The sequence below is a fragment of the Aythya fuligula genome, chromosome 13 (genome assembly GCF_009819795.1).
Source record: "Aythya fuligula isolate bAytFul2 chromosome 13, bAytFul2.pri, whole genome shotgun sequence".
NCBI lineage: Eukaryota > Metazoa > Chordata > Aves > Anseriformes > Anatidae > Aythya > Aythya fuligula.
The window spans coordinates 3,844,165-3,856,860 of NC_045571.1; the positions used below are offsets into that span (position 1 = coordinate 3,844,165).

The window sequence follows — 12,696 nt, forward strand, 5'->3', positions numbered from 1 at the left end:
GCTGCCTTCCCACACGTTTGTTCAGGGAAACTGGACCTTGTGTACAATTTGGGAACAGATAAAGCTAAACCTGACACACCAAAGCGATGTAAGCTTACAGATTTCTCATCGAGACAGAAACCATTCTGTGAGGTGTGAACTTGGGTAACTACACAACCAAAACAGCAGATTTTCGGTAGGTTTCTTGAACATATAAGTAATTAATTAGGACAAAGCAAGGGCTTTTTGTGAATTAATTAAGTGTTGGATTCCCAAAGGACTTTCTGAGAAAGGGTCCAGCAAAGATAATTACTGAACTTGCACCGATACCGCTCTTGAATCAGACTCAGGAAGTCGTGTTCAAGAAGCCCTCCTATGTTAGCTTTGTGCTTTGACAAGCTGACCTGTGTGTCCCGACTTTGCATAGCTAAGCAGGTCTTCCCATTTACCGTGATACCACTGCACATGAAACAAATGTTAATTACCGTCGCCGCAAGAGCAATCAGTGAAACCACAGAAGGGGAAGGCCAGCCCTGCAGCCCTCTGCTGGCAAACACCTCCTGCAGTTCACAGAAGAGCCTGAACCACAAACCAGGGAAGTTATCAGGGAAGTTATCCCCAATTTCTGCAGAGGATCTTGCATCAAGCCAGCAGTAGATTAAAACATACTGATGAAATCTGGTCTTGTAACAACCTTGTAAATAAAGCTGAAACTGGCACCGCATCTTTTCTCCCACACACATTCCCCTGCAAGTTGTAAACTTTGCAGCAGATATAAGCCTAGCTACAGAATGATGGCTGCACACCAGCAAAGAAAAATGAAACAGGCCTAGCATGAAATGTATCACTGCCTAGAGATGTTGGAGCTGAGTTTCAGCTGTAATAAATCCTTATTTCATGGACCTCTGTCCAGTTAAGCCATCAGGGCTTTGAATTTGAGTGGCCAAGCTTCGGTAATCAAGAGATCTTACAGAAATATACATGAACCCCATCACTTGCTTTTCAAGGTATTTTCGAAGAAATACATCATTAATCTGCAATAATTATTAGCAGTTCCTCATGCTACTTAAAACTTTCAGTAATGTGATCTATCCCTTTCTTCTATTCTATTTTCTGTTATGTTGGGCATAGGATGGTCCAACTTGCTTGGAAAAAAATGGCTCATTCTCCATTTATGGCTCTTGTTTTGCTACTTATGTTTTGACACATTAAAACTATGAATAACATCCCAACTTTCAGGTCTGATAGCAGAGATTTTCCATCTCCCTAGCACTTAAACCGCACATTAGAACAGCATTGCTGTGGTATGCGGTATTGCTGTTTCTGAGCAGAAAGCTGGGCATTCTTGATTGTTGACCTGGAGTGTTTCCTTATTGTTTGCTTTGACTACGTAAAATTACTATTTAAAAACTATGTCCTAAGGCCCTACCTATTGGAAAAGTTTTCTTTTCTGGTTGACTGATATTAAACTTTTTCTTCTTTCACACACAAAGGGCTGTACAAGCAGATTTCAAAAGAAAACCTGAGAAATAAGGATCATCAGGTTTGCAAGTTCCTTTCTAAGCACAGATCTTGTGAAAATTGGCAGTGGTCAGTAATGCATACCAACTGTCCCAGTTACCAGCACTATCACTTGCAGATGAAAAAAAAAGCCAGGGACAGTGTGATATGTGACACTTGAAATGACAGGATCCAGATTTGGTGCTTTTTCACGAAGAGCCTTATGTAAGTGATGGCTTTGCAGCTAAGGATCCTTCCCACAGGTCATAGCTGTTCATCGCTCAGATATATAGCACCTCGGTTCATGCTGCAATGTTGTGTACTGCCTCAGCGGTTCTGAACTAGGGCTCTCCAGAGATGGAGACCAAGACGTCTCTACTATGGCTAAGTACTGAAAGCTAGCAGACTGCTTCCTTGCTTAAGGTAATTTATAAGCTCGGGTGTTTTCAGGATTTACTTACGAAAAGCAATTCCACTTATTAATATCAGCACAACAGCATGGCAATAGCTCATATTATATATTGGAATATAACTTCAGACTGCCCCAAATTCCTTTACAAAGTGCGTGTCTATAAATCAACCTATAAATCAGTACGTCCACAAACCCTGTATGACTGAAAAGAACACCGAGTGAAACTGAGAACGCTGAGTTAAGTCAGGCTGAGCGTGTCTGCTCAGCCTGGGAAGTTATCATCCAAGCCGAGCTGCCCACGTCCACTCTGGGCATTTACAGCAAGGGCTCTGCATTAAGGACTCCGGCTTCTGACTCTCGAACAGCCCCTTCTCTGTGGAGCACCACTTTCCTCACCCAGGATTTTATTAAGGTAACAGCTGAACGGGAACACTTGACTAACCTGCTTCTCACCACTTGGCTTCCTGTAGTTCAGCAGCAGCTCCACAGCTCCCACCACCTCTTTCCGTATCGCGTAGAGCAGAGCATCTCCCACATACACGCTGTGGCTCAGGAGTAACTCCATGATCTCCAGATTTTCGTTCTCTATGGCTATTAAAAGGGCACTGCGACCGAGAGGATCCATACAGTTAATGTTGATGTTGTAGTAGATCTCCGCCTCTTGTAAGGCATGTTTCACGCTGGCATAGTCCCCCTTCTCCACGGCGCTGAGGTAGGCCTTCTCCTCCACCGAGAGCTCTGCCTCTGCTCGCACGATCTGCAGCGGGATCCGATCTCTGTACGGTGAATAGTTTACCTTTTTGTAGTATAGCTGGGCCATTGTTCATAGTGACCAGGCAACCTGTCGGGGAAAAATAAGCAGATGTGAAAAAATGGACAAGCAACCCCTATCTGTTCCTCCTGGGGACAGATTTCCAAATATCCCTTGCAGTAAAAGCTTCTGATTCCTTTTTTAAATCTTTCCTTCTCAGTACAACCTCAACACTCCCTGACCAACCCCACATTAACCGACTACCTGAAAAAATTAAGGATACAATTAAGGATACACCACTGCTCAGAAGATGTATACATGACAGGCACTCAGAATACTTCTAAATCCAATTTAAACACTGCTTTCCTTTGTCTGGAAAGAAGCATGATCCTGTTGTTTCTGGATAATCTGTCACGTACAGTGAGGTGGATTTCTCACCTTGCTTTTTTTTCCCCTGCTCAATGTCTTTTTTCTTCCCTCCTTTTTCACCATTGAGCCAGGTCCTCAGCATCTGAACTTCCAGTGATCAGAGGTTTTACACCTTCCTATTTACAGTTAAAAATCTCTTTGAATTACTTTTGCTGCTTCCTCTCCATTTCCATCTCTTAAAATAGGTTTTTATTTTTCTCTAATGTTTACTCTTTGACTAGGTCACAGTTTTATTTTTAAAGCTTACAAGTTTTTAACATAATTTCTCACTCTCCTCGTTTATAAATAGGACCCAGACAGGCTGATGAAGAGAGCCACCACCCTTGCTCTCCAGAGGCAGTGATGTTGTTTAGAACCTAGGAAAATGAGAAGTAAAGCCTGCCCTGGAACAAGTGTAGCAAACTGGAGGAATTACAGCTCGTTCACATGGCTCAAAGAGCCTAGCAGGTGACTGAACTCATAGGAAATACGGGCTGGAAAGGTTTTCATGCCAAAGGAAAAAGGGAGCCATGGTTATCTACCTCTGCTTGGCATCAACAAACCACACCAAATCAGGCCCAAGGGATGCCAGCAACAATAGCTAATTGGATGGCTTTTTCCATCTCCTTGCCCAAAACTCAATGGCTTATGCAGAAAATTAGCCGGAGCTTTGTTCCATTTCAGTCCCCTATCCAGGGGAACGAGGAGCTTTGATAAAGAGGCATGGAGAGGCAGGATCTCGTGGTTCAGGTGCTGAACCAGGAACGAGATGCTCTGGGTTCTGCTTCCAGCACCCCCTGCACCGTGCCATAAGGCAGCCGTGCTCAGCGCGGCCCATTTGCATTTTGCCTTCAGCTCCAGCGTAGCGGGCCCGGTGCGGAGAGTGGGAGGATCTGAGCTCCAGCCCAGCTGACACTGCAAAACAGTGGGTGGCTGGAGCACACAGCAAAGTTACATCTGCGAAGTTCCTGGGGAGCCAGAGATCTGTAACAACGGCTTTGGCATACCAAAAATGTGCGCGCTCGGTGTCCTGGTTTCCTGCAAGCAGGAGCAAAGTTTGTGTTGGTTGCGGTTCACGAATTACAGCTCCGTGCTGTAACCTGAAGGCACACACAAAGGCATCGGAGGCAAAAGGACCCACGATCTGCATACAAACAATTGTACGTGTATTGGACAATTTTTCCTATTTTTTGACTTCCAAACCAGCAGCTTATGGGGGTCTTTGTTTAATGCATTGACTGGGGGGTTGTGCTCTGCGAGAATGTGATTTCATCAGGGAAATCAGTGTTCTAGGAGGACTGCCAGCACAGAAAGCCACTTCCCTGCTTGGTCACAGCAATCTTTGACAACCTGGCTTCCAGGGAACAGGGACAGGTGGGACAGAGCCACGGCGTGGAGGTCTCCAGCTGTTGGCTCCCAAGGAACCCGAGGGGTTCTGATGCCAAGTGCAGCTGCTGAAGTGGAGCTGGGTATTTTGCACTGCTCTAGTTTAATTGAATGTTTTGTAGATGGTGAGTAACATTTGCAGTGAGTTATAACAAATGTCACCTTCTGAGACATCGTGCCAGAACTGGATCCCTTTCCTTTCCCACTGCTTTGTAGAAAGAGGAAGAAAAAACCCTTCAGATATCTTAACTCCTCAGTGAGATCCCATCTCCCAGTACAACCTCAGTCCAACAGAGCATTTCTTTAATACTTCAGGCACACAAGAAGCGGCAATAAAGCCAAACAGGAAAGGCTCTGATGAATGATTTGTCCTGAATTCCTCTCATGCAATCATCTGTATAGCCCAACTAACACAGGCTGTCGACCACGTTTGGAAATGATATCACACGAGTGTCAAAACTCATATTTCTGCCTGGATTCTATGGACAACTTCAGCAAAATGTTTAGCTGCTGAGCAGCCACCCGGGTGAGATCCAGCAAAATTACAGGCTCACCTTCCAAGCTTGATGGCTTTCTCTTCCAAAACCAGAGAAAAGAGCATCAGCCAAACACGTGCATGTGCTCTGACATGGAACAAACGACTCCAAGGATTGCTGCTCTCTAGCAGCCACTTCCCCATGCCCTGGGTCTCCTGGAAGCAGCATCACTTGGGGAAAGAAACAGCCAGCACCAGTACATCCTGCACTGCTTGTTTGTTCCAGAGTGGTACTGTCACCTGCTTACTGGTTGAGAAATGACAGAAATATTGATGAAGTCCAGATAAGAAAAGGGGGTTGCAATTCTGAGGTGCCTAGAGAAAAGAAACGAGGGCATGCTGGTAAGGTAGCAAAAATAGAAACATAGTCACATTAAAATTTTGGAATCCATGCAAGAAAGCCTGAAAGCACACATTTTCCATGACTTCTCTTTACAGAGAGGCATTTTCTGCTACCTGAGTTAATATCTGGGGCAAGGAAAGTTTTTTTTTTCTAGTTTACACCTGACTACAGATGCAGCAGAGAATATCCAAAGCCTGGCTATTGCGATGGTGCTATCTGCAGCATGAACAGGTGCAGAAACCAAGAACACCACAAAGCAAGCTACACAAGATAAGCAGATGTCTTATCACTCAGTTTAGACTATCACCTCTCTGCAGTTGGGTCTCTCTTCCCCCTGAACTATTAGCCCAAACCTTGAAGCCGTTTCAGTCTGACACCGCTTGTATGTTGCCTGGCAGAGAACTGAGAGTTGCAGCCACTTGAAAAGCTGCCACACCTGGCAAAACACCTCGTCTGCTTTGGAGAAGGAAGGTTTCCAGCCGTATTTGTCTAATAACACAAAATGGGTTTCCTGTCCCTGCAAAAATTGCTCTGCATTGTCAAAGACTCGGGTCAGACGCAGCTATACCCTGTGTCAGCAGGGACACGTTTCTGTCTTGGAAGAGAGAAATGGCACCAGAGAAACGGCACCGGGGCTTGAGGGATCGCCTGCCACCTGCTTTTGGACTGCACCCTCAGAGTGGTCACGTTATGAGCACAAGGGAACGGTTTTACTGCAGTCAAGGGCTGAAAACAGTGGCTTTCACTGAAAACTAAAAGCAGCTTCGCATGTCACCATCTATACAAAACCTTCGGTCAACCCTGCGCTGTCCTCCACGTCCCCACGGGCCTCCTGCCCCAGATCACAACTTGACACTGACCGATCAATTTAATTCATCAAATGGATGTGCCGTGCCCAGGTGAACCAGAGATCGCATCGGCACCACGGAAGGCAGGGGAAAGAACAAAAATTGCTTTTCCTCTCTGATATGTCTTGTAAGAGAGCACATCATGAAAACTGCACACGGTTCAGAGTGATGTGTGGCAGCACAGGGAAGAGCAGCCTGAGCCCTGTGTGAGAGGCAGGGGGAAAGGAAAGCCAGGGAGCAGCACCCAACAGTAGCCATTAGTTAGAGACGTGCTTAATGAGGACAGACAGGCAAAGGCCTCTCAGCAGCATTGCCTTTTGCCACTGAAAATTTCATGAGGTTTCAGTACGATTTATTTTTTTTTTTAGGACCTGTCAGGAGCCCTCCTTTCTTCCCCACTTGACACAAAGCACAGCCACGTGCCTCCTGGTCTCGCAGCGATGGGGATGACCTGTACGGAAGGGGAGGAGAAGAGCTGAAATGGTGGGAGCCAGCGCCCCACCAGTTAACAGCAGCGCAGCCATGAAACAGCTCCTTCCTGGCTTTTATTTGCTTTGATCATTTGACTTTTCACGACGCTGGTTAAAGATGTGGAAAAGTGCCACTGCTCCTGACTGCCGAGCCTCCCAGCAGCGATTTGTCGGGGCGCTGAATTGAGGTGCAGGAGCTCGTCGCTCCCAGCTGACAGGAGCAAATCAACCACTGGATCATGGGCGCGGGGTCGATAGACGAGAGCCACCTTTCCCACTTGACGGGGCTCAGCATGAGCAGCCAGCTCGCATCACACATTAGAGCAGACAACAAAACAGCCCATCTGCCAAGTCGCAAATAGAGCGGTCGGTTGCTCCCTCCCACTGGAGATTCGCTCTGACACATGTTGGCAAACCCGTGTGTGTGGCTTTAAATGTCACTACAGCTTCTCTCTCAGATTTGCAGGAGGGTTTCTGTGCGCTGGAGAGCCTGCCTCTATGCTCTAGCTGCATGAGCCCAATAAAAGGGCTGATCTCTTGCAACACATCTCACCTCGCTGCTCCTCTCCATCCTTCTCTCCGAGGCTATTTCTTCTTTTTACTATTTCCAGGAGAGTGTTTTCCTCATTTTGCATTTCTCATCTGGACCTTCAGCTCAGGAGATCACAGACCATAGCTGCTAAAATGGCCTGACTCTTCCATCATGCTCAGGGGACTATGCACTCAGTAATATTGATCTTTTTTAAAAAAGGTTATAAACCTGAGTTATGAAATAGTCCAGAAGGGCCACTTAGGTAAATAATATTACATTTAGTTAATGGACCAATTGAATTTGTGATTGAATCCTTCTTTTAAGTGCTCTAGATCTTATTTACTAACAATGCCTGACTGAGCTTATACCTCCTACAGTCTGAGGAAATAAAACTTACTTTGTAACATTCTGCAATTCCTTTTCTCCTGCAAAAGATACCCTCTTCTCCCAGAAAATAGCTTTTTCCATGGAGCTCAGTGGGGACCAGATTGCAGGTCTAAATCTCGCTGCCTCTCATGACATCTCTGTATCACACCACCACCTCTCCGGTCAGAAGCAAGGAATTTTTCCTGATGCTGCTAAATGCAAAAAGAGCCACTGCCGAACACATCAATGTACAACCTCAGAAAATTTTGAAAATTATAAAAATGCAATGACCTTCTGGTGAATACAGTGGCATAAGTTTCCTTCAGCAAAAGCTCTATGAGCTCAGAAAGTTTATATTCAGCTCGTAAGTTACATAAGATATATCATTCTCCTGGAATAAGTGCTTTCCAAATCTTGCAGCATTGCAGTACAACATGAAAATGAGAAACTGACAGCTAATAAAATTCAAGATGAGTAATCTAGTTTCACTGCCCAAGCTGAGTGAAAGGGAGAGCACTAATAGAGTGAGTGATAAAAATGCAAGGCTGCAGTTGTTCATGATTCACATAGGTGGCTGTGTCCTTAGAAGATGAGTAGAAAAATCCTTCATAGAACATCTTTCACTCATCATCACTTAAGGCGTAGTTAAGAATAAATTCAGTCACTGGGGTACTGCATGTAACCTTCTAATCTGAGAAGCGTTTGTAGAAGAGAACCTCAAACTTCAGATTATAGATTTACAGAAGCCAAAAGAAAATTCTTTGCCAGTAACTCAAAATGTCGTAATTTGACTCAAGTCCCAGCTGCGATTCTGATCTTCCTGGGGAGGGTGACAATTATCAGATATATATGTTTGATTTGGAAAGGCCAACTCCTTGGTATAATTCTCTTCCGCTGCATAATCAATCAATGAGTCACAACCAACCGCATATGGGTATGTGTAGATACGTGTATATATATATGTGTATGCATAAAAATACCAGCACAAAAGATACCGTGCACGTAGTACGCCTGGAGATACCGCTGGGCTCATGAAAGCACCTGCTCTTCTTTAAGCAGTCAGTGGTCTTCACTAAAACTTAGAAATCAAACTCAACTTTCAATCTTCTGGCAATAGGGTGCTAAACCAGGTCAGTCCATGACATCTACACAGCTACCTCCTGCTGGAGGATGGGAATCTTGGCATGGCTGAATCCTCTCCTGGATGAAAAGCTCTCCCTGCCGTACGCAGCCTTTCTGAGAGCCAGCACAACCCTTCAAGACAAACTAGCCCAGAAAGTAAGGAGCATTGCTAACTCTTCCATGTGCAAAGCACTTGGTTTGACTTTGCCTTCTCAAGCAGAGGAGCACAGCTCTATGTATGTATTTCAAAGGAAAACAACAACCCAAGACACCCTACCACACGTGCTTACGCCCTAAATCCTAATCCCAGCATGTAACAGGGCGGAGAAGGAAGATTTAATTTTTGAGAGAAGGAAGAGTGCCATTGCTATACATGTCTGCAGAAGTACATATGGAAAATGTGTAGGAAAAGACTTTTGCATTTGTTCTAACTGCTCTGGCTGGAAACAAAACTGACAGGTTTGCCAGCGTGATAGCCCTTTTTCACATCCAAATTCACCCGACTGCAGAGAAGTTCATGATAAACCCGCACATTTGGAAAGCCAAAGGTTCTGATTCTCCTTGCCTTTCTCTTCAAAACAATTACACATTTTGCTGTTCTTGCTAGGCTCCTCTGCTGAACCTACTGCTTCAGTACTTCATAATGCTGGGGACAAGAACATAAAGCTTTTTTCTGGGGTGCTGCAGCAGGCCACCACTGATTCACCGCTAGTGATGATCACCTGCAGCAACCCAGAAGAGCTGCTCTTCTCCCCCTGGCCCCAAAGGTTCCCTGTTCTCCACGCTGCCCGCTGAGCTCGATGTTCTCTTCAGCAGATCCCTATTTCAAAGCAGCACCGCTCAGAGACTTAAGTTTTGTACCTCGGTGACTTAAAAAAAGCTTGTATTTCCTCAACGGGAAGCTTCTTAAATGTGTATTTCCGTGTACTTTAACTGCATTTTAAACTACACGGAGTAACAACGATTCAGAACATACACACTCCCTACATTTTGTGGGCAGGCTGCTTAATTCATCCAAATGAGTAACGCTCTGAGTTTTAACAGTGCCTGAGAAAAACACTTCTCTCTGCTTTGCCATGGAGGAAAATGCTTTGCACTTGCCTGGCTCAGCTCGGCGTATTTCTGTTCCTACTCCTCTGTTTGCACATGACTCTGAAGGCCTCTCACACGAGCAGGAGATACTGGTGTCATTCAAGGGTGAAAGTCACCAGAGAAATGCTATTGGGAAGCCCCCAGTTGGCATTACAGCTTCCAGTAGCTATATTAGTGCCCACATTCATGCCTGTCTCAGTCTAGTTGCACCCAATTGTTGCAGCATTTCACATCAACCTGGACAAGCCCTAGGTATGTTCACTTGACCAGGATCCATCACAGCATGGGAGCAAGCCACTTCCAGTGGTCTCAGGACAATAATAAACAGGACATCTCCTCCTTGCCCGGCTGGTCAGCACATAGCCTAAGTAGCTATGTAGAACAAGGAGCAGCAGTCATCCCCAGGCTCAGGGGATGCCACAATCCCACCCACCTCCTGCTCCGCCAGCAAGATCTTTGCAGGGTCTCGGTAGCCCAGACTTGGTTACATCCGTCCTGAAAGCAAGACACAGCTTCCAGCGCAGTGTAATGGAAAGGATGTCAGAAAAACCCTTGTGTGAAGCCCAGCTGCAAAGCTCCTATCTGTGAGGCAGGGGAAGTGGGAGAGTGCTGACCCATCCCTGCAGTATTTCAGTGTTTCCTAAACAAAAATCAGTCTGGGCTACTAAAATGACACCCTGGGGATGGGATGGCTCCTGTATGTGCTTTCAGCTACTACAGCAATGAAGTACTTACAATCTGTAGTTCTCCCACTTCTTTCCACACAGCCACGACACGGGTGTGAATACATACACGTGTACTGTGAGGCACTACAAAACAAATGCCCTGGAATATATTCAGTGTGTATCTTTGCAAAGGCAGACAAAATGCAAAGCTTGTTTTGCCTGACGTCACTGCTCTCTCCCCTACTCTTTTGAGATCGGCCATTTTCCACCATCTAAAAACAGAAAAGAGATGTCAAGTGAACTGAGAAATACTGTCAAGCAAGCCGCCCCCTTGTCTTATCTGCTAATGCAGCACTAATGTGGCGTGGCATCATTATCAGCTCCGTGCTCTGTGTCCACCGTTTCTGCGCCTGCTGCTTGTAATCTCTAGCTGCTGCAGCTATTGGGGAAGAGATTCCCCCCACCCCGTTCACACTCGTGCTCAATGAGCATTGTAATCATTTCTTCAATCAACACGATAATCTCTGAGCATCGTCTCTAGGAGAGCTGGTGGCAGCAGGGACTGTTAGACCTGCCTCAGCCTAGCTGAAAGTGCAAGTAAACCGCCCACCCGCTGAAGGGAAATACAAGATTATGGCACAGTTGTCGGGACGAGGAAAGGGCAGTTGCAGCGAGCTATAAACAACTAACAGTGACAGCTGGGTAGGCTCTGTTTCTCGTCTCAGTAATGGGTGGATTTATTAGCAGTTATCAGCTACCATTTCTCAAGAAGCCCTGCTGGAAGCGTTTGCATTGGCACCCGTGTATAAATTCAGCCGCCCCCTGCAGCCCCCTCTGCTGACAGTCTCCTGCCTCACCGGGCAGTGGTAACTGGCTCTGCTTCTGGCTCACTTTTGTTCCTAATTTTGCTGTTCAAAGCAGACTGGAGCTTCTCGGAAGGAAGAGGCTTCCACAGAAGCATCACACGCTCCTTTCTCACATCAGTGTTGCCCAGTTCCAAGGAAAGGGAAATGGAGAAATGTTGTTCTCAAGAGAATCAAGCAGGAGAATTTAAAAGACACAAATAAATGCTGCACAGACGTAAACCAGCACGGAAGAGGAGTAACACTGCTACACTGCTTCTAAGTAAAGAAATGCATAGGACACAGATTTGCTTCTACTAATGCCCTAATAAAGTTCCTGAATAACATCACCAGCATAAAACTTGCCTATTCAACCGCCAGACCATTCTTGTAAAGTCAGAGATTTGGGTCAGGGATTTGCAGCAGTAACCACGTTATTTCTTAATCTTTGCCTACTGACACTGTGCCCTTTGGCTACCAACAATAACAACACCCAGTTCTTACAGGGCTTTTCAGGCACAGATCTGGAAGTACTTTCTGAAGGACAGAAAGACCTCATCCTCTCATTGTATGGATGAGAAATCTGCAGAAAAATGAAATCAAGGGACTTGCACCATCCACGAAAACAAGATACAATTGGCCAGAACTGCCCAGAAATACACGGACACACACGCACAGGTGTAGCTTTAGATGTGCAACAGATCCTTCAGCATCTACCGAGACACAGCACAATGTCAGAGCAACCTGGAGTCTGACTGCCTCCAGGAGAGCTGAGTCACCGAGCCCCTTTAGGGCGATGTGAAATGCTCTCCCCGTGCCCTGTTGTTGCCCTCTGCCCACACCTGCTCCTCACCTGACAGGCAGAGGCTCTGCTTAACAGGAATACTGCAGTCTCCCTTCCTTGGGCACAAGCCTGAGGTGCAGATGACTCCTGACCCATGATCTCGCAGTTGGAAGGCTTCTCGCAGCCTTTTCCAGTCTCTGCCCAGTCACTCAGAAGCCCGACGGCAGGGACTTCTCACTCCCATGGCTCATGCCCTCCTGGGGACAGTTCTGTCCCCCTGAAAGGCTGCAGAGGAGGCAATGATAAAAACTGGGAACGTCTCACCTTGCTGGAGAAATACCGGATTTTAAATATTCCACAGGGTGGCTGTGTCACATGCTGCAAAATCTGTCGGGCATTAGCTTGGAAATCAGCCCCTGGTCTTCCTAAGGGGAACTTCTCATACGGGCACAGGATGTCTTTTGCTTCCTCCCCAGGTTCTCGTCTGCAGTGTAACTTAAGGCTGTTGCTGCTCCTTTTGTATTTTCTTTCTTCGAGATACTCTTCTGAAATTTTCTCCCATTTTCTTTTGGATTTCATTTTGCAGTTTGCTTCCCTTTTCAGCTAAGTGTTCATCCAAGATATCTCGGCTTTCAAAAGACATCTGAGGTGAGGCTCGTCA

The 12,696-nt window shown here is 46.0% G+C and overlaps 1 protein-coding gene across 1 annotated transcript in view; it reads right to left on the reverse strand.

Annotated features, from left to right (window-relative positions):
• The window catches only part of TRPC5 (transient receptor potential cation channel subfamily C member 5), a 62,888-nt gene extending 60,177 nt beyond the window's left edge, over window positions 1-2,711 (reverse strand). The window contains exon 1 of the mRNA XM_032196329.1: window positions 2,334-2,711. Coding sequence (XP_032052220.1) covers window positions 2,334-2,711 — 378 coding nt within the window. The remainder of the gene's footprint in view (window positions 1-2,333) is intronic.
• Between the last annotated feature and the right edge of the window lie 9,985 nt (window positions 2,712-12,696).